General features: G+C 36.2%; 1 protein-coding gene across 1 annotated transcript in view; it reads right to left on the bottom strand.

Moving 5' to 3' along the window:
• The window catches only part of TINAG (tubulointerstitial nephritis antigen), a 226,306-nt gene that overhangs the window by 181,252 nt on the left and 21,748 nt on the right, over positions 1 to 23,306 (bottom strand). Inside the window, exon 4 of the mRNA XM_027852893.1 lies at positions 19,385 to 19,499. Within this exon, the coding sequence (XP_027708694.1) occupies positions 19,385 to 19,499 (115 nt within the window). The remainder of the gene's footprint in view (positions 1 to 19,384; positions 19,500 to 23,306) is intronic.

Raw genomic sequence — 23,306 nt, 5'->3', positions numbered from 1 at the left:
AGATAGATAAATGATAAATAGATAGATAGATAGATAGATAGATAAATCAATGTATATCTTACCCAGTTCCATTAAGCCATTACATTTTTTTAAAAACCAGAATCATAATTTTAATTCCTCTTAAGACCTAGCACGTAACTCTACACATAACAGATAATCAATAAATATTATTAACTTCCTAACTTAGAAATTGACTTACTGATATAAATGCTGTACCATATAAACTACTTTTATAGATGTCAACTAATACAAGTATAATTTCTGAAATGTAGGTAGTTTTTTGGAGTTTACAAAATGCTATACATATGTTTTCTCATCACAAGGTAGGAGCCTTCATTTTTTTGTCCCTATATCCCCAGTGCATACCTCATACCTGGCATAGAGAACACACTTAATAAAATTGATTTAGACCTTAAAATTACTCTGTTAGGTAGTTATTAACTTCATTTTGCAAATGAGGAAACTGAAACTGAAAGGCCTTTCAAAGGTCACTCATTCAAAAGTATGAGAGGCAGGATTTAAACCCAATATTTTTTGAGTCTAAGTGTAACAATCTATCTACTATACCATAGTTGCTCTAGGATAGGAGATGGTGTGGTTTAGAATGTCAGCCATGAAACAAATTATTTTAATATTATAATGTCTTCCCAATAGCTTCACTCTAGGCTTAATACCCATCCCATATCTGTCATAATTTATGTAACTTTGCTGTACTTTTTAAAAACATATGATTTTGAAGACACATTTGACTGAACAAATACAGAAATGAGTTTTGAATATTTCCCTGTTTCCACTCAATAACAGTAATTACTCCCCTTGAAGCATTTGTCATTTACTTCAGATTATAACCTAGTGACACTTCCTGGAAATACTTTAGAGAATGTTGTTTATTATACTTAGAAAATATTCAAGTGGAGGGATGCTATTGAATTGATACAGAAACTTTAATGAAAAAATCTTTGGGTTTTGGAGAGAGATGTGACTTCCATCAGAGTTCATAATTGGTCTTGGAAAACATCTTTCTTAATGAAATAAAGGTCTCTTAGTAATCATGGTCTGAATAATACAGCCAGTCAGATTGTGATCTGACCTTTCCCAGCCCCCATGCAGAGTTCCTATGAATTGAATCCTCTTCATTCTTTCAAAACTATTAAAAAAAGAAAGAATAGATGGTTTCTTGGTCAAACAAAAATATGTATGCACATTGGTAGGGCTATAAATGCCCACTAACCTGACTGTAGTCATGATATTGCTGTTTGTGGTTGCTACCAGATTCCTTCAGCTATCAGAATCTGTTATTCCTCAGGATTCTATTCAGAAGGACAAGGAAAGGGTCCAAGATGATCCTAGGAAATTCTAACCTTATATAGAAGTAAACTTGGAAATTGACAATGGAGTGGTTTAATTTCACAATTTCTGGGAAATATTTGTTGCAGACAGAACTTCCCAACTTCTTACCTCCCTCACAATCAGAGTCTATTACTTTATCTTAAAGTTTTGACTCCTGTGAAAAATCTGAATCTCCCTGGATAATTAATTCTTTAAGATTTAAAAAGAAAAAAATCTGCCTCATCTGCTATCACCTAAAGTTATAATTTCAGCTTCCTTCTCTTTCACCAACAAAGTTCTCAAAACAATAGTTACTATTTCGACTGTATTTCTACCCATTCACTTGGTAAGCCCTTGCATTCTGACTGCTATATCCATCACTCTAATGAAAAACCAATTGCCCAGTGGTCATATTGCAAAGTCAAATTCCTTTTCTTAGTTCTTATCCTTCTTGACCTCAATAATCTGTCCTACTATACCAAATATCTCATTCCTTGGCTTCTTTTTTTCAGGTTCCTCTATTTTAATTTATTATTTTGTAACATTTTTTTTTATTTTAAATTTTGAGTTCCAAATTTTCTTCCTCCTTGCAGTCCCTCATCCATCCATTGAGAAGGGAAGTAATATATATATCAATTATACATGTGAAATAATTCAAATCATATTTCCTAATTAATCATATCTTTGAAAAGCTAAAAGCAAGAAAAATAAAGTTTATATAAATATATATACAAATATATATGTATATATATACAAATATATGTGTGTATATACATTATATATATATATATATATATATATATACTTCAATTTGCATTCAGAGGTTATCAATTCACTCTCTGGAAATGGAATGCATTTTTCATCATGAATCCTTAGGAATTGTCTTGGATCAGTGTATTGATCAGAGTGGCTAAGTCTTTCATAATTGATCATCATTATAATATTGTTGATACTGTGTACAATGATTTCCTGGTTCTGCTTACTTCACTCTGAATCAACTCGTAAAAGTCATCCCAAGTTTTTCTGACAACCTCCACATCATTTCTTATAGTAAAATAGTATTCCATCAAAATCATATAGCACAAATTGTTCAGCCATTCCCCAACTGATGGGCATCCCCTCTAATTCCTTGCCATAACCAACAGTGCTGTAAATATTTTTGCATAAATAGGTCCTTTTCCTTTTTTTTTTTTTTTGATCTCTTTGGGAAATAGACCTACTAGTGGTATTGCTGGGTCAAAGCATATGCACAATTATAGCCCTTTGAACATAGTTCCAATTGTTCTCCTGAATGGCTGGAACAGCTGGAACAGCCAGAACAGCTCTACCAACAGGGCATTAGTGTACCTAAATTTCCACATCCCACCCAGCATTTATCATTTTCCTTTTCTGTCATGTTAGTCCATCTGATAGGAGTGAAGTGGTACTTCAGAGTTCTTTAGATTTGCATTTCTCTAATCAAAAATGATTTAGAACACTTTTAATGTGACTATAGATGGCTTTGTTTTCATCATATATAAATGGCTTCTTCATATCCTTTGAATGTTTATCAATCGAGGAATGGCTCTTAGTTTTATAATTTTTACTTAGTTTCCAATATATGTGAGAAATGAGGCCTTTATCAATAAAACTTACCATAAAAATTGTTTATATTACTTCATTGTCTATGGTACCTTTTAGCAAAATGCAGTTTCTCTGATTATCTCTTTTAATTAAGTCTAATTTAGCTTTTGCTTTACCTGAGAATATGATTGCTACCTCTGTTTTTTTTTTAACTGCAGCTGAAGCATTCTTCAATGCTTTTATTTTTTTAACTCTTTGTGTCTTTCTGGTTCAACTGTGTTTCTTGTAAACAACATGTCGTTGGATTTTTGGTTTCCAATACATTCTTCTATCCACTTCTTTTTTATGAGTGAGCTAATCACATTCACATTCACAGTTATAATTAATAACTATGAATTTGCCTCCATACTGCTTACTTTTGTTAATCCTTCTCTCTTTCTTGTCCCTCCTCAAAAGTGAGTTTTGCTTCTGATCACTACTTCCATTAATCTACCCTCCCTTTTATAACTTTACCCTTTCTGTTATGCCTTTCCTCTCCTACTTTCCTGTGAGATAATTTTCTTCATTTTTCCTCTTCCTTCCTCCTTCTCCCAACGCATCCTTCTTTCTCAAACTTTCACTTTAAAAAAAAAAAACATGTTGATATAATAGAATTACAACCATGTCCTCTGTCTATGTAAACACCTTCTAACCGTTATAATAATAATAATGTTTTTAGGAGTTGCAAGTATAATCTTCCCACACAGGAATATATAAAGTTTAATCTTATTGAGTCTCTTATGATTTCTACTTCATGTTTACCTTTTTCTGCTTCTCTTGAGTCTCATGTCTGAATGTCAAATTTTCTATTCAGCTCTAGTCTTTTTGAACATCATCCATTTCATTAAATATCTATTTCCCTCTGAAAAAATTATACTTACTTCTGCTGGGTGGGTTATTTTGGTTGTAATCCTAGATCTCTTGCCTTCCAGAGTGGCATATTCCAAATCCTCTATTCTTTTCACATGGATCCTGACTATGATTTCACAACATTTGAATTGTTTCTTCCTGGCTACTTGCAATATTTTCTTCTTGATCTGGGAATTCTAGAATTTGGCTATAATATTATAGGAAGTTTTCATTTTGGAATTTCTGGTGGCAATTGGTACATTCTTCCCATTTTTATTTTATCCTCTGGATATAAGATATTGGGGCAGTTTTCCTTTGTAATTTCTTGAAATCTGATGGTCTAGGGTTTTTCTTTAATCATGGTTTTCAGGTAGTCCAATGATTCTTAGATTATCTCTTTGTGATATATTTTCTAAGTCAGTTTTTTAATGACATATTTCATGTTTTTTTTTCTTTTTATTCTTTTGACTTAGTTTTATTCTTCTTGATGTCTCATGGAGGCATTAGCTTCCACTTGCACAATTCTAATTTTTAATATATATTTTATTTCCCCTCAATTATGTGTTAAAACAGTTTTAACAATTTTTTAAAGTTTTGAGTTGCAAATTCTATCCTTCCCTTCTTCCTCTCCTCCCCTTTCCCTGAGATGGTAAGCAATCCATTACACAAGTTCAATTTTGCAAAACATTCCCATATTAGCCATTTTGTACAAAAAGATTTGAATAAAAGATAAAAAAAGAAAGAAAAAGTGAAAAAGTCTGTATTAAAACAATATCAGTTCTTTCTCTGGAAGCAGATAGTATGCTTCATCATTATTCCTTTAGGATTGTCTTGGATCATTGTACTGTTGAGAATAGCTAAGTCATTCATGGTTCTTCAGCGAACAATATGGCTGTTACTGTATAGAATGTTCTCCTGGTTCTGTCTACTATGCATCAGTTCATATAAGTCCAAGTTTTTTACTGAAGTCATTTCACTTGTCATTTCTCATAGCACAATAATATTCCATTACAATCATATACCACAGCTTGTTTAGCCATTCACCAATTGATGGGCATCCCTTGATTTCCAATTCTTAGCCACCACAAAAAGAGCTGCTATAAATATTTTTGTACAAATAGGTCTTTTTCTCTTCTGTTTTTGGATGTCTTTGGGATATAGACCTAGCAGTGGTATTGCTGGATCAAAGGGTATGCACAGTTTTATAGCCTTTTGAGCATAGTTCCAAATTGCTCTCAAGAATGGTTAGATCAGTTCACAACTCTCCCACTCCATTGGTGTCCCAGTTTTCCCATATCCCCTCCAACATCCAATATTTTTTCTTTTTGGTTTGAGACATGTAAATGTCAAGGTGAAAGATACTTTAGAGGTTATGAAATCCAATCCTCTCATTTTACAGTTGTGGAAACTGAATTCCAGACTGGTGAATGACTAGCTGAGGTCACATAGGCAGCAATTAGGAGAGCCAATACGATAGGGGCGAGGTGGTGTTTTAATTTGCATTTCTCTAATTAATAGTGATTTAGAGCACACAATTCTAATTTTTATTTATTTTTAATTAATTCATTTTGATTTATCAACAATCACTTCCATAAGCTTTTGAGTTTTAAATTTTTCTCCCCTCTCTCCTTACCTCCCTCCCCAAGATGGTGTGCAATCTAATATAGGCTATACATATACATTCTTATTAAAAATATTTTCACATTAGTGATGTCATAAGGAAGAATTAGAACTAATAGGAGGAATCACCAGAAAGAGGAAACAAAACACAACAGAAGAAAAAAATAGCAAATAGTATGCTTTGATCTGCATTCAAATTCCATAGTTGTATTTTTAGATGTGGATAGCATTTTCCTTCATGAGGCTTTTTGGAGATGTCTTAGATCCTTGTATTGCTGAGAGGGGTTAAGTCTATAAAAGTCAGTCATCACTCAGTGTGGCTGTTACTGTGTACAATGTTCTACTGGTTCTGCTCACTTCACTCAGCATCAAACCATATACGTCTTTCCAGGTTTATCTGAAGTCTGCTTGTTCATCATTTCTTATAGCACAATAGCATTCCATTACATTCACATATCACATTCACAATTATGATAACTGTGTCTTTCTCTTCATCCTTTTCCCCCCTGCTTATGCTTTTCCTTCTCCTCTCTCCTTTTCCCTCCTCACTAATGTTTTGCTCCTGAACACAGCCTAGCTCAGTCCCACTTCCCCTCTATTATCCCCCTCCTTTTTCTTTCCCCCTTTCCCTCCCACTGCCCACAGGGCACGCTAGATTTCTATACCTAAAATGGTTATGCCATTCCCTTCCTAAGCCAAATGTGATGAAAGCAAGGTTCAAACAATGATCATCCCCCTCCCCTCCCTCCCTCTCTTCCTGTGATGTAATTTACCCCTGTCTGACTTCTCCCTTCCTTTTCTCTCAGTACATTTTCCCAGCTAGATCAGATTAATTCACTTACTTGGATCCATTTAACCCACTTGATTAGATTTTTTTCATCATTACATCAAAGTCAATTTATACCCACCACCTCCATGTATACCCTTTTAACATAGTGTAATAACAATACAGTTCTCAAGAGTTACAAGTGTCATCTTCCCTTGCAGGGATATAAAGAGTTTGTCCTTATTAATAACACGTTGTCACTTTCTGTCCCATTTACCTTTTTATGTCTCTCTTGAGTCTTGTATTTGAAGATCAAATTTTTGTTGAGCTCTGGTCTTTTTATCAGGAAGGTATGGAAGTCCCCTATTTCATTGAATATCCATCTCCTCCCCTGAAAGATCATGCTAATTTTTGTGGGTAGTTGATCCTTGGTTGTAATCCAAACTCCTTTGCCTTATGGAATATCATATTCTATGCCATATGGTTTTTTAATGTAGAAGCTGCAAGGTACTGTGTAATCCTGATTGTGGTTCCATGACATTTAAATTGTTTCTTTCTGGCTGCTTGCAGTATTTTCTCTTTGACCTGATAATTTTGGAATTTGGCTACTATATTCCTTGGTGTTTTCAATTTGGGATCTCTTTCAGGAGGTGATCAGTGGATTCTTTCTATGGCTATTTTACCCTCTGGTTCTAGGACCTCAGGACAGTTTTCCTTTATGATTTCTTTAAAGATACTGTCCAGGCTTTTTTTTTTCATAGTGATTTTCAGGTAGACCAATAGTTTTTAAATTGTCTCTCCTGGATCAGTTTTCCAGGTCAGTTGTTTTACCAATGAGATATTTTACATTTTCATCTATTTTTTCATTCTTTTGTTTTTTTTGACTGATTCTTGCTCTCTCATAGAGTCATTAGCTTCCATTTGCTCAATTCTAATTTTTAACAAATTGTATTCTTCTGTTAGGTTTTGTACCTCCTTCCCCATTTGGCCAATTGTATTTTTTAGGGACTTATTTTCTTCAGCGTACTTTTTTTCTAGTTGGCCAATTGTATTTTTTAAGGACTTGTTTTCTACAGTTAATTTTTGTCCTTCCTTTTCCAAGCTAATGACTCTCTCTTGAATGCTTCTCCTTTCTTAACCCATTTTTTCTTCTACCTCTCTCATTTGACCTTTAAAATTCTTCTCTACTCTTCTAAGAAGGCTTTTTGGGCTTCAGACCAGTTCATATTTCCTTTTGAGGTTCCAGATGTGGGTTTGTTGACAATGTTGTCCTTTTCAGAATTTCTACCTTGATCTTTACTCTTCCCATAACAAGAATCTATCCTACATTTCTTTTTGCTCATGGTGTTTGCTTATTTCCTGGCCTTTAAAGAGATTGGGCTCTCCTCCTGGGGAGCAGAGGGCACTGACCCAAGCTTCTTGTGTTAAGACCCTAGGGCCTGGTGTATGGCTTTGTGTGCTGGGGCCTCCAATGTTGGCAGTTCGAGGCTGTAGGATTCTGGCAGCTTACCTGATGTTGGGCTGAAAACAGCAACACTGGAACTCTAGGGGTAGGATTGTGTAGTGTGTCTCCTGGAGATTTCCTGCTCACCCAGGCCTTTCCTTCCTTTTGCTTTCTTCAGCTGTTTTCAGATGGATGTTGTAGGGTGTTTATCCACTTGGGGATCTTGGAGCACTGCTTCCCTTAGTTGTGCTGAGGCACTGGGAGAGCCGGTTGCTGTGGAATGCCAAGGCACCTGATGGTTTTTCTGAGCTGGTTTCCACCAGTTCCCCACCCTCAATGAAGCACTAAGGGTCCAGCTGTTGGTGTTTGCCTGCTCCACCACCTGGGCTTGAGGATCTTCTTCTGGTATGCTGAGGTGGTGCTTTCCACTAGCTTGCCAGGATGACTCCTGTTCTGTGCTGTTTCCCTTCCTCCAAAGTAAGTGGGGCCTTTCCAGTTAATTCCTCAAGCTACCTGGGCTACTGGACTGCTGCACCCCATATTTCTTCTGGTTCAGCTGTTCCAGGGTTTTTCCTGAGATGATATTTTCTGGGCTTTCAGGGGTTATTAAGGAAAAGTAAGAGAGATTCACCTCTTACTCCACCATCTGGGCTTCCAGAAGTGGAAGTCCCCACAATTCTAATTTTTAAAGAATTATTTTCCTCAGTGAACTTTTGTACGTCTTTTTCCACTTGGCCAGTTCTGCTTTTTAAGCAATTATTTTCTTCGATGTATTTTTGTTCCTCTTTGTCCATTTGGTCATATTTTTAAGTTAGTTTTTGCTTTTTTTTTTTTTAACCAAGGCATGAATTCTGTTCTCATAATTTTGTTCCATCACTTTCATTTCTTTTCCCAATTTTTCCTCCACCACTTTTTTCTCTTTATTTAACTTTTCCAGGAATTCCCATTGGGCTTGTTTAATTTGTATTTCTTTTTTTGTCTTTGAGGCTTTGCTTGTAACTGTTCTGACTTTATTGTGGTTTGCGTTTTGCTCTTCTGTGCCCCTGTAGTTTTTTTGGTCAGAAAGCTCTTTTGTTGTTTGTTGTTGTTGCTCATTTTTCCAGCCTGTTTCTTGACTTTGAACTTCATGTTAAAATTGGGCTCTGCTCACCAGGGGGTGAGGAGACACTGTTCTAAACTTTAGGCTTCTAATGCTGATGTTTTCAGAGCTAGTTTGGGTTTCCGCAATTTTTCAATGCTTTCAAGGTGACATGATTCCAGGAGAGTTGTGGTTGCTGCTCTTCTACTCTGCTCTCTGGTCTTTATCCAGGAAGGGCCTGTGTTCCTCTGCATCCACAAGTACTAATGTTCCTCTTGACCCTGGATCAGTGATCAAATCCCCTCCAGTTCTGCAACCACAAACACTAATGCTCCTTTCTGCCCTTGAACTGCAATCAGGGTGTCTCCTCCCTTGTGACTGACCCCATGCACACTTCTTTACCCTGGAACCATGAAGCAGGACTATATATAAGCAATAAAGCTGCCAAACAACTCCCATTCCTGCACTTAGTGTCAGCTCAGAGTTTCCTGTAATCTCATGCTGGCCACTTGTCCAACTCCCTTACCATCTTTGGGCTTAGAGTTCCCAAAGTTGTTGCTATCACCATAGCAGCCATCTACAAGACCAATTACTAGTACTACTGCCATACTGCACTCTGGGCCAGACCCACTCTAGTGTCACGGACCTCTCCTACTGACTTCCTAAGTTGTCTTCAACTGGAAAAAAATATCTCATTCTGGCCTATCATTGGCTCTATCACTCCATACTCATTTTGAGCATTTTTTAAAATTTTTTGGAGGATAATGTTGGGAGAATTCAGATAGTTTGCTGCCTCTACTCCACCATCTTGGATGCACCCCCATTCTTTACCTTCTAAAATATTGTTTTTTCCTAGTTCTTTAGCTACTACTCTGACCACTCTTCTGTTTTTGTCAGTTGCTTCCTTTTAAGCTCTCAAGAGGAATATAGACACTCCCCAAAGCTTTCATTTTGGCCCTCTTCTTTTATCTCTTCACTCTCCTCCCTGGCAATCTCATATAGTTTCCTGATTTCAATCATCATTTCTATACAGATGATTTCCAAATCTGTTTCTCAAGTCTAACCTCTCTCCTGAGCTCTAGTTTTATATTTCCAGCTACTATTCTACCTAGATGCCCCACTACCATTTCTAATTCAACACAGCAGTAAAGGCACAGGATTTGGAGTCATGGTATCGATATTCAAATCTTGGTCTCCTAATTACTGCCTGTGTGACCTTAGCTAGTCATTCACCAGTCTGGGATTCAGTTTCCACAACTGTAAAATGAGAGGTTTGGATTTCATAACCTCTAAAGTCCCACCTCGAAATTTACATGTCCCAAACCAAACTTAATATTTTCTCTCATAAACTATTATTCTTTTTTAGTCACTTTTCAGTTTTGTCTGACTCTTTGTGACCCCATTTGGGGTTTTCTTGGCAAAAATACTGCAGTGGTTTGCCACTTTCTTTTCCAACTCATTTTACAGATGAGGAAACTTAGGCAAACAGGGTTAAATAACTTGCCCAGGGTCACAAAGCTAGCAAGTGTCTGAGGCTGGATTTGAACTCAGGAAGATGAATCCACCTAACTCCAGGCCTAGCATTCTACCCATTGCACCACCTAGCTGCTCCCCTTGAACTATACCCTCATCTTATTTTTGTTAATGGTCCCCAGCTTACAAAGCTGTGAATCATATCTCATCAAAATTTTGCATATGTTATAAAACCAATAACTCAAATACTTGAGTGTGTCTCATATCATAAACTCAAGAGTTTCCTCCAAAGATTCGAGCATAATCAACCATGCCTGCCCATTCTGTGCAAGATTTGTCCATATTCCCTCCAAATTTCATGAGAATGGGTCCACCAAACATACTGGAGGCCATCTTTCCTTTTTCCCACAATTTCCAAAGTAATACTAGAGCACTTTGTTGTTGTTGTTCACTTGTTATGTCTCAATCTTGCCACACATTACCAGCCCTTCTGTTCTTCCCATCATACAATTCCTTCATGATGCCCATCACTTATGTTATTCTTGGAAGTTCCTCATCAGTTATGTGTTATAGCCTGCTCATTCCCACTACAAGCCTTTCCATTTTCCTCAGTGGGATGCTCGTCTTTAGCTTCTTGAAGGCTGTGGTATTCCATGTCTCATTGATGTAAAGCAAAACCAGTAGAATATTAGCATTGAAAAGATGGGCCTTTGTTTTCCTGGGAAGCTTGGGGTCAGTAAACATATTTATGATTTCTCAAAAGTAATCCAGTCCATTCTTCTCCTCTGCAACCCTGGGCCCAGCTCATTGTCCATTTGTACAATTTTCCAGATACAATATGTTCCAAATATACATACTATTGAACAATCTCTGTTCACATGAATATTGAAAGATGCAAAGCCAATATGGCAGAGTAGCAGGAGAAAGCTGGGGAATAAAGTCTTTCTATTCACTTGGTCTTGCCTAGGCCAAAGTCCTTTAAGTGTCTTTTCATTTCTTCCTGGACAAGATCTTTGGTCTTGATGTAATGTGCACAATGTCATCTTCAAACAGGAGCATCTGAAAGAGCTCATCATTCACAGGGAATCCCTGTTCTACCTAAATTCTGCACAGGATCTCCTCCATCACAGGGACTATGTTTGGCAAACACATCTCCCTGTTTTATGCCTCATAAGAGCTTTCTTATCAGAACACTGTTGAAAAGGTTCATTGTTATATCTTCCAAGGAATCCTAAATGATCCTTATATATAGACAGCAGACATCTTGCTATATAAGAGTTTGTAATGGACTACAGAAATTAAATCAGCACCATCAATAACAATTTTCATCCAGAAGTTTAACCAGAGTAAATTAAGTGCCACAACAGAGACCAAATGAGCCTATTAAGCAAGCATCTGACTTACTTGTAAATAGGGAAAGATGGCTGCCAAAGACAACATTGGGTTAGAATATAGGCTGACCTGTAAAACCTTATACAGAATGGTGAATGATAATTATGAGTAGTATCATATTATAGAAAGAGAGAGACAATGAAGAGGGGGAACAATTCAAAGAAAGCTTGTCAATATAGCCAATTGAGTAAAGTTATCCTACTGGCAATCACAGATGAAAATGGAAGGAAGACTATAAGAAGAAATGAAAAAAACATTACCAAACTGTTTTTTTCCTTCAAGGACAATGCAACCACTTCACTTGTACCCTAACACTACAGTCTTATAGGTGCTTACAGAAGAGGTAAAATGGAATTAAAGAGTAACAAAATGAGAAAATCAATTGGATTATAATAAGCACATGTAAAGAAGGTCTATGCTGGAGGTCATAAAATTGTGAGGTTATTGATCAAGTCTTTTTAATATTTTAAAATGTGGCCATGAGAATAGCAATAACTACAGACTACATCTATGTGTGTATGTATATATGTATACATGTACATATATATACATATGTGTATATATATACATATGTATATATGTATATATGTATACATATATATACTCTCCCATCTACACAATATGTATATATACTCTCCCATCTATACAAACCATTATGAGGTTTTTGAATTCATAAACTGAGGACATCCTTGAGGAGGGTTTTAGGAGAGAACAAGCATACTTTTACAAGTGATATTTATCCCTGCATCACAACTTTACAACATCACAACTAACTGAAATATGAAGAGATTATAAGATCCTATCATGTTTATTGTCTGTTGATAGTGACAAAAACTGGGTGGAACAAAAACTATCTTACAGTAGGTTTTTTTTTTTACTTCTTACAGTAGTTTTTACTACCTTTACAGTAAATGTTTGTCAAGTTAAATCAAAAGGTGAATGCCATATTTGACCCCTTATCCTTGACCTTCACATACAATTAATAATCATCGTAACAGTCATCATTTTTATGGCCCAGGACAAACATGAGCCCTACCTCTAAAGCTAAGACTAGTCATAAAGTGATAAAAAGAGGGAGTCACCATCTTCCAGAGGATAAAGACATTGTCATATGCTATTGGTTATCTAATATGTGTTATATTGATTGCATGCACAAATACTTGCTCCATATAATTTTAGTGTGATTGTCATGTTTTAGGTACCTGAATGAGTTGGTATGATAATTACAGATGGTCAAGCAAATTCCCTGTACTTTCAGTAGACTACAAATTTTTCAGTAAAGGGAAGCATGTAATAAAGGTTAAATTTATGCCCCATTTGACAATTAATGAGCTCCACCCACAAAGACAAAATAAAGTAGAAAGGATAGAGAAGTCAAATTGAAACTGGGGGCACAAAATAGCATATATGATGAAATACATCAGGCCAAAGGGGTAAGTGTCATGGGTATTTAAAAGACAAAATAAAGGGAGAGATGGAAATGGAAATGGTTGTCAGAGGAATTTCTCTTTCAACCCAACCTACCTTTTATGCCAATCCCCTACTCCATAAACAATGAGCTAATGTGAAAAGAAATAGTCAGTGGTCCCTGATAATGATAGGACAGAAAACCAAACAGCACTATTGGGATAAAAAGAGACAGAGAGAGCCCAGAATGGAACCACAGAGGAATCACTGGCCAAATCAAGAGTTACTGGCTGCAGTAGAGACATTTGATGATCTTTGCATTGATGCAGTATACTAAGTCCTACATTAGCAAGATTTGAAGCTCACAAGGGGAATGGTTGAGGTTGAATTTTGGCATTTTGAAATAGGTCCTATAACTCCCAGGTTTGTGGAATATTTATAGACTAGTTAAATATTGCTCTACACTAGGAGAAACCACAAGGATGTAGTTATCATCCAATAGTTAAGTTTGTGTTCTGTATATAGTTAAGTATTTATTTATTTGCTTATGTGGCCAATTTCTGTATCTTCTGGTCACCTGCCTAGGAATCAGGAAAATAAAAAAAGACTTAGGTTAGAGGCAAGTTTTCTTATAAGTAGGTGCTCAAGAGCTATTCTGAGTGGATATATCCATACTAACCACACCCCTTAGACTAAGGAGCCTACCACTAAAATAGAAATAGATAGAACTGGGGATAGAAGCTCATCTACTCTCAAAGAACTACAGAGATCATAGTACTCGACCTAAGTTCCTCTGATGCTCAATGCAACTACCACCAGAGTGTATGTGGACCTTCCTAGAATATGATCCCAGTCATCAATAAGACCCAGTTAATGGTTAGCAGCACCTTCTGGGGTAAGATGAAGTACTACCAATAGATTCATTGTAACTTGAGCTAGTACTAGGTTAAGCTATAATGATGATTTCAGGGGGAAATGTCACAGTTCAATGTATGCCTTTCTTTCTTTTTTCTTTTTTTTATTTCCAAGGAACCCCAAGATTCCATAATTTTTCTTCCTCACTTTCCTTCCTTTAAAATTGAAATCCCTTCTATCTGACTGATGTCATCTTAGAATTAGGAGGAAATAAATTCATTAAACTAATTCCCATTAAGGTGCACATCAAAACTATTAGCTCAGCTTGACCCTCCAGGGAATACTTGCACTTTCAAAGTAAAAACTTGTTAACCCGAAGAAAACTCTAATTCCAGACTCTAGCAAATTGAAATGTAATTTTAGTCAAAATAAGGATGAAGGAGTCTATTTTGATTTTACTTTCATTCTACCCATAAACAGCTACCTAAATGATCTAGATATAAGTTCAACCTTTGAACCTGGAAGCCAAGACAATGTAATATACTAGAAGGAGTGTAGACCTTGAAATCAGGAGAAAAATGGGCTTAATTTTAATTCTGACAGTTATCTGTATAATCCTAGTTAAGTGACTTCCCCTCTCTGATTTCTCCATGCTCCACTCCTGATTCTCTTGACTGTGTCTGCCATGCTATGGAAGCCTCTTCACTCTGAACAATCCCTTCTATTCCTGACTTATACTTGAAGTATACTCCACCCTACAACCCTTTCCTCCTAATTGACTAGTTATTCCCAGAATTCCCATTTTAGGGAAAGGAGCAGGCCAGTCTTGTCTCTACATTCCTCTCCAACTCTACTCCAGACATCCCATACATTCTCTTCTTCCCCATCCTTTCCACTTCTTTTCAAGTGTAATGTTCCTCCATTAGAATGAAAACTCCATGAGGTTAAAGATTGCTTTTCTTTCTGCTTGTATTTGTATTCCCAACATTTAGCACAGTTCTTGTACTTAGTAAGTGCTTAATAGATGCTTATTGATTTGATTCAACTATAAAAGGAAGAGAGGGGTTTACATAATACCTCAAGAATTTTAAAGCATTATATAAACACAAACTATTATTATTGATGCCAAAAATATTGAGACACAAAATGAAAAATTCAGTGTTCAAGATGTTTTATCCACCAACCATTTGGTTCTTTTCACTTTATTCCCAAATGACTTTGCAAATGTGAAATCATTCAGGATAGGAATTTACCTACTTTTTCAACTATTTATGCAGATACTACTTCAATGAAGTAATATTCTCCTTAGAAGTGATTTTTTTTTCCATTCCTGATTCATTTCCACACCACTAGAGATTAGGAAAATTCCAACACTTAGAAACTTCTTCAAAAAGGCACTCAACCTTAACTACCATGCATCAGAATGAGAAGCAGCTTCCCTGTACTGTTCTGAGTATGGATGATAGAACACTCTCAGGTCACCTTAATTTTCCTTATTCTATTCTCTGGACTACAAAGGAACTACCTTATATGAATGCATGCTGCTAGATAATTTAAATTCTTATAAAGCAGCTGTCATTACGTTTCACATTTAAATAGCTCAGTTGTGAATTTCCTACAGACAAAGCCCTGAGGGGGACATAGAATGATTATATTAGTCCCCTGGATCATGGTCAGAGGCAATTTGGAAATGAATTGCAAGATTCCCTGATAAACCAAATTCTAAATGGTGCTATGTATTCCTGAGAAGGAACTCAGGTTGCTAAAATTTCAACATTGGAGAGAAAAGCCCATTAAGCATGAAAACTATACCTATTCACACCAAAGAGAAGATATGTAAATACAGCAATATTCAACAAAGCTTACTTATTATCTATTCCACAGAGAATTATTTTTGGTTTTGTTGCTTTCTCTTGTTAACTTTTTTCTTGTTTGTTTTTTTAATGCATATAATGCATTTTTTTAAACTAGTAAATAGTTTTTATTTTGTACATCAAAAATCAGCAAAACTATTTAATACTTTAATAGAACATATAAATGGAACTTACTTAATTTTTTTAGAGCTAGAAACAATTACTCTAAATCATCCACATGATATCATGTAATAGATACCTAATAAATGCTTCTCAAACAGATTAAAAAGGAATGAACAATTCAGCAAACACTTATTAAGCACCTACCACACACAGGGAGAGGGATAGTATGCTATAGTGATTATAGAGCCAGCCTCAGAGACAAAAAGACCAGGGTTCTATCTTTGACCCTGGAGAGGTGGTAGCATCCCAATGACGCCAAGCAATTCTCTTAGACTTAGACATTGCACATAATGCATAGAGGGAACTTCCTCATTGGAGTTTCCCTGTAGCAACCTATAACAACAAAATCACAGTTCTTTCTCCACCCCCCAAAAAAGTTCACAAAACACTGTGGTAAGTGCTAAGGATATAAAAATGGAAAATTACATATTTTCTGTCGTTAAGCAGCTTACAATCTAATGGAGCTTACAATATGATAGACAACATAAGTTGAATTTGGAGTTCTAAAACCCAGTCATCTTCCAAATTAGTGGAAGATAATTCTAATGCATTACAACGTAAGGTTACATAGTGTAAAGAGCTGACCTTGGAGCTAGGAAAATCTGTATTCAAGACCTGCCTCTGACAAATACTACCTGTGTGAATGATGGGGTTGGAATCTGGACTCCACAAAGGAAAAACCCTGGACTTTCCCATATGGCCAAATCTCTGGAGTTCACCTGAGGCTCTAATCCCATCAACTGGTCTTTCATTGTGGCTACACCAAATCTCCCTTCCATTGTCTTACCTCCCTATGACCCCAGGCCATTTCCCACACTTAATCCTAGCTAGGCTCCATTGTCCAGGTGCCAGGAGTTCTGTTCACCCCAGTTTACTGGCCACTCCCATCCAGATCTCCTTAGATCCCACCTCGAGGCACCCCAAACTACTTGGCCACTCCAAGATCCCTCCCACAGTCTTTCTGTATATAAGGTCCAATCTTGTCTCCATTAAGATGCTGAGATTCTTATAATCTAGCCACTGCTCAGATACCTAAAATCTAGCCAATAGCTCACTAATGTTCAGACTCTTTAAGTGTCTGCCCAATATGATGGATGTTCTAATAAACCTTGTCTTTGGCTAAAAAAAGGCTTGAGTCAAATTCCTTTGGGCAGGGCCCGCGTATTGTGATTTTGAGGTTCCAGTACGCCTGAACTTCTAAACAGCATCATGACCAAAGACAAATAAATTAACTTTTCAGTATTTCCAGACAATTCTCTAAGATTCTAAATTACAAATGAATCACCAGTTCACATTTGTAGAAGAGACTTCCCCATCAAGAGTTTCCAAACATTGATGAGATCAGCTGTCCAAATTACAAATACTAATCCCAATAAAAGCAATCCCATAGAGAGGAATCCAAAAGAAACAAATGAATGGATCATCTAAACAGTTTAGATATGAGTGGACAGAGAGAGTACACAGGCCCATTTCTACCTGAAATAGTAATAGTGACTGGACTTGTGACCTCGGATATAGTCTCAGGTGAAGGAACTTCTATCAATGCAGGTCAGCACCTTCTCTGCTACTTAAAGTCTTAGAGTTGCCTAGAGTACTGAAACATTAAGTGACTTACCCAGGAACACACAGCCATTATATGTCAGAGGCAAAACTTAAATCCAGGTCTTTCTGTTTCTGAGGTCAGTTGTTTGTTATACTACACTGCTTTGCTCTAATAAACCTTATAACTTGTCTTTGAATTGAACCAAGCTCTTAGGTCATTATGTCTTTAGAGAGCCAAGTCAATGCACAGTGAAAATTCAGAACTGTGAATTTATGTTTCAGTCTCCCAGATAGTATTTCCATCCACACTTACTGGTCCCAAACACATTCATAGGAGTTGACACAGAGCCAGAGACCACTTTCCCTTACCCTCATGGTTTCTGACTGGTCTTGATTTTAAGTAGTGACTAAGTCAGTATCTTGATGGTCTCAAGAAAACAATTGACATCTCAGTTGGAAGACTGAGTCAGCTGCAAGACATAACTGTTTGAAAGGCAACACCCTGGTAATATGAGTTAGGGATTTGTTCTACCTTTCTGAGTAGAAGCTTAGTTATGCAATGCATCCATCATTAAATTCTAGTACTTCTGAAAATAATACAAAAAAAAAACTTTAAAGTTTCCAGAGATGCTAAGGAAAAGGGATCTGCCAGTTTCTTTGGAATTGGTCAACAAACTTTAACTAGATTTTGATTTTACTGTTACTTTTGCTAATCTTGGCATAGCACATCTGGATAAAGAAGAGGCTTATACAGTGGTCTCAGTGTGGATATGTACAGTAATCAACAGTTATTCTAAGAGATTTTGATAAACTGTGTACCAATTAGTAGAGTTTTTGGTTATTTTGGTTACTTGCTTATTTGTTTCTTTTTTAGAGAGAGTATTAGACTTTGGAATAGATACATCAGGGCCAAAATGTCATCTCTGTTACATACTAGATATTTTACCTCCAACAAGTTACTTTGCCTCTCTGATTCTCAGTGTCCTCATCTGTGAAGTAGATATAATAATATTTGTATCCCTTAACTCACAAAAGATCCATTGGAAAAGTATTTGATATGCTATAAAATACTGTAGGCACGACATATTAACATTATCAAGCAATTAACCAATCAAAAAGCATTTAGTAAATACCATCCCTGTGCCAAGCACTCTTCAAGGCTCTAGGAATACAATGACAAAATAGAAATAGCACTTGCTCTCAGAGGTATATATTCTATTAATTTCAAAGCAGAAATTTATTTATTTATTACCAAAACTGCAACTAAGGTGGAGCAATTGGAAATTTTTTCCAAGGCATTAAAATTTAGAGGATGTTGACAATACTGGCATTCCTTCAAAAGCATATAAACAGGGAAATTAGGACCTAATTAGTAAGACTAATTTCTTAAACTAGGAAACTACCAGATAGACTTCTTCCCTTGATGATCACATCAGCTTTATCGTTGTCTTCTTGGTCTTTCACTCCCCATGGGGATGAGCTTTCCAGTAATAGCCTCTTCATTTTCCAGAGGTTCTATTCCCACACCATGGGATCATATTCTAAGCTCTATTTTCCACCCAAAGTGAATTAATTCTCAAAAGCTAATTTCACTTCTACAGACATAAAAACTATTAGTTATAACTCTGATCATTATTATTTTCAAGAATAAATATATTTACTTAAAATTTAATTAGGATAACTTTATAAAAATGAATTAATGATCATAGAAAAACCTAACGATATATATATATTTCTAAGAAATAAGAGGTGATATTTTTCTAATTGGGTATTGCTCCATTAATCTTACTCTTCAGATGCAAGACGTTATTTGATTGGTTTGGTCATGATTGGTGTCACTGAATTCTCAAGCTCTAAGTTAAATAACTGAGTAATATCATAAATAACTTGGGGAGGGCTTAAAACATAAATTTGGTTCTTTGGCATTACTAAAACACAAAAACACAACCACCCCAACCAGATGTTCAAAAGCAAACAAATATAATACCTACTGTTACTTCATTCATGCGCAGAAGTGTAGGAGAAGGAGGCAAGGTGCCAAGGCGAAATTTGTAGCCTTCTTCTAAAGTCATTCCCCAGAATTGACTGTAATTATGAGCCGTCCATCTGCCTCATAAATAGAAGAGAAAAGATATGTATACATTGTACAATACAGTTTTCATAAATGTCTTTTTATTGACAACTCATAATATTTCACAATTAAAAATTCAATAAAGCTCAAGAGAATTGGTAGTATTACTTCAGTTTTCATTTCAGAAATAAGTAGTCACTGCATTTCTTTTAAATATGAAGTATGTGGTTTAATCTCTATATTAAATCAATTACAAAAATTATAAATACCACTCTGTAAAAGCTAAAGATCATGATCAATACATAAACAAATCTCACAGTATTTTAAAATAGCCATTATATCATATGTAAAAATAACAAGGTTTTTAACAAGAAAAAATCAAGCAAAAACTACACCAATAGGTCAAACTAGATGATTTTTTTCTCATTTTATAAATTCATTTTTAAAGCACTTAATACATTGACATTAAAAGGCTTACTAAAGTGACTGAAAAAGTGTCATGCCTGCAAAAACCTCAGGACTTAGTGCTGAGGAATCAGCTAATTGTATGCTTAACTCTCCATTGCATGAATCAGTGTGGAATTTGTTTTCACACAGCAAATATATACTTATCTAGAGGAACTGATTCTGTTCTCTTTTGAAAAGTTGCTTCCATCATCCAAGCATATGCCTTGCAGAAAAATATGGTGAAAATCAAAATTTTTTTTTCTGGGTCTTGAAGGCCCAAAAAAATCATGATAAAAATTTAGACAGCATGCATGTCACTCCTCTTCAACTTTAGGACCATGGATTCTCAGAAAGCAAAACAAGTCTTAAAGTTATTACTTGTCTTTTCACCAAAATTGTCTATAATACATAAACCTCTAATGAGTATTTAAAGTTAAAATACAATTTCTAATAATATACCAGGTAAACCTCTGATTTTCTTTTATAACATCTGAGAGCTCATAGAACCATGAACAATGTTCAAAGATTGCTTTGAAATGGTTTTCAGTCACCAAAGGAAGCAGAGTAAGGAAGTCTGTGAATTTATTGAACAAAGGGCATGTGGAAACAGTACAACAGAGTCAAGATTTAGGGCAAACTGGTGAAGCAGGTACAATTCATCCAGGGTGACTACTATGATAGTAACCTTATTCTTCACCCCCTCAATGTGCCTTGCTCTGCAGCTCTGCCTTGAATTACCTTCTCTGTACCACTCAGCATTCAGTATTCAACTGCCTCCCTTCATTAGGTGTGTTTATATTTTTTATGAGTTTGGGGAAATGAGCCTTCACAGTTATTGATGGTGGCCCAGTGAGAGTGAGGGCAAGAATATATGCTGCTCCTGATGAATGTCCATTTCATTTCAGTTTTTAAAGTATAAAAATATGCAACTTCCCCAGTCCTTATGGTCAAAGAGCTGCCATTTACCTCTTCCACTGAATTGGGTGAGGTAATGAGTTTTGTAAGAAAAGGTACCTAATTTCTATTGGCTTTTGGATGCTTTGGACAGTTTATATCACCTAGTAGTGGGAAGCAAGGGATCAACCTAACTGGAATCACAAATTCAGAACTAGATAACCAGCTGGTTCTAAGACATTATGTAAGGAGGAAGCCCAACTATGGATCTGAGACATACAACTTTTGGGGTACCTGCCATTGATGGAAAGGCTTATTTTACCAACAACAACTAAGCCAGTCCAAATATTCTGATTAGTACAGGGTTATAAAGGAGACCAACATGAAGGAAGAGACTAATTTCCAAAAAAGGCAAAACATAGAAACCCTTCAATCATACACTGGCAGTGTGAGTGGACCAAGGCCAAAACTCCAATTAGAAACAAGGTGGTGTGGTTCTTCCGTCATTTCAGTTGTGTCCAATTTTCAAGAACCCATCTGGTGTTTTCTTGGCAAAGATATTGAATTAGTTTGCCATTTTCTTCTCCAGCTCATTTTATAGATAAGGAAACTAGGGCAAACAGGCTTAAGTGACTTGCCCAGGGTCACATAGCTAAGAAGTGTCTAAGGTCAGATTACAATTTTGGAAGACAAGTGTTCCTGCTCTAGGTGGTAGCTTCCCACTTATGGAAGACTCTTTTCTCCCTAGAAACTTAAACTAAGGCACTTTCTAAGGTCCTATTCATGGACAAAATATCTCATAAAGCAAATCATCTGTGTACAGCTATGTTGGGGATAGGAGGAGAAGGATGGAGACAAATGTAGATAGATAGGGTTTACCTAAGCTCTAGACTCCTATATCCCATAATTAGGTGTTAGAGAAGTTAACTCCAGAGAGCAGATTTATAATGGCCCTACTTTGCCACATATATGGTAAGCAAAATGAATTAACATTCACATAATGGCTAAGGCCTGATATAGACAGGGGAACATTCAAGAAGAACTAAACGGGGAACCTGAAGCCTGAAGGATAAAGATTAAACCCTATGACTCTTTGGAACTTGTTTCAGTGTTAACCTCTATCTCATTCTGTAAATCCTTCTCCTCATCCTCCTTCCACATTATATATTGCCCTATATTGTTTCATCCTAAATCCACTTTAAAGTACTTAAGAGGTCATGGGATGCTAATAGGATTATAAATTTATAGTTGAGAGGGATCTTAGAAACCATTTAGTGCCAACACCTTCCTGATATACATCAGGAAACTGAAGCTTAGGGAGTTTAAGTAATTTGCTCTGCTAGTGAATACCTGAGGAGGAATTTGAACCCAAATCTTCTCAGCTCCAAGTCTAGTGCCCTATCTACCTCTGCCCTCCTTTCAAGTTCCCAGAGGGAAAGGACTCTTCCATGTCCTTTCAGAATACTATGATTCAGGACAAGAAAGAAAAGAGTAGTGAAGGGAAGTGAAGAAGAAAACTCAAATGTTCTTCCCTATAGGTAGACTAGGATTTAAGAATCCTGGAAAAAGCATGAACAATGATGATAGCTAACAACCTAATGGAAGTAATAGTAAACTGAGACATAGAGAGAGATACAGAGAGAGAGAGAGAGAGAGAGAGAGACAGACAGACAGACAGACAGACAGAAAGAGACAGAGACAGAGACGGATGGATGGTTGTTAGAATAAGGTTCAAGAGTATAGAGTGCTTGTAGTACTACATAGCACTACAGTGTGTATACCTCTGGTGTACCCAGCCAGGGTACAAGTTCCATGAAGGCCTTATGTTCTTCAGTGCCCAGCACAGAGTATGTATCATTATTTGTTGACTGGCCAGTTTCTGATATTGTTTGTCTATGCTGATGTAGAGAAAGTGCTAATAGGAAGACTCTGGTCTAGAAAATTAAATCTTAATCCAGTAGAAAGAAATGTATCAAAACAAAGGTACCGTCTATATAGGAAATAAAGCAAAGCACTCTTGAATGATGTATTCTTGCTGACAGTAAATAAGTAAAGCTTTGGGTTATGGTGAGGGAATCAAGGGATTAAAAAATGGAAACTTTTTTTCCCCTTAAACTCAAGTCCTCTGTTTCTCTCTCCACCAATAACTCACTTCTCTTTTCCTTGTACTTCCTAGCTTGGTCCCCTTAAGCATCTCTCTTTCCTTTACCTTTCTGTATTTTTCCCATTTTGCTTCAGGTTATTTCCTTCTACCTTTTCTACCTTAAAAATGTGTAGCTCTAACATCACAATTCAATATGTTGGTTAGTTTTGCTGAACTGTCCCCCTCTACCTTCCCTTTCCTTTTTCCTATCCTTTGTTCTGAAGTATATCTCTCCAGGAGGGGGAGGAGGAAAGATACTTGAGGAATGTAAATAACATAAAAACAAAATATATCAATAAAAGTGAACTTTTAAAAATGTACAGCTTGAATAATGAAACCTATTTTTGGACTTGAAAAA

Source organism: Vombatus ursinus, unplaced genomic scaffold (assembly GCF_900497805.2).
Source record: "Vombatus ursinus unplaced genomic scaffold, bare-nosed wombat genome assembly UNPS02009835.1, whole genome shotgun sequence".
Lineage (NCBI taxonomy): Eukaryota > Metazoa > Chordata > Mammalia > Diprotodontia > Vombatidae > Vombatus > Vombatus ursinus.
The sequence above is the reverse complement of the archived record's forward strand: the minus strand, read 5'-3'. Positions and strand labels throughout refer to the sequence as shown.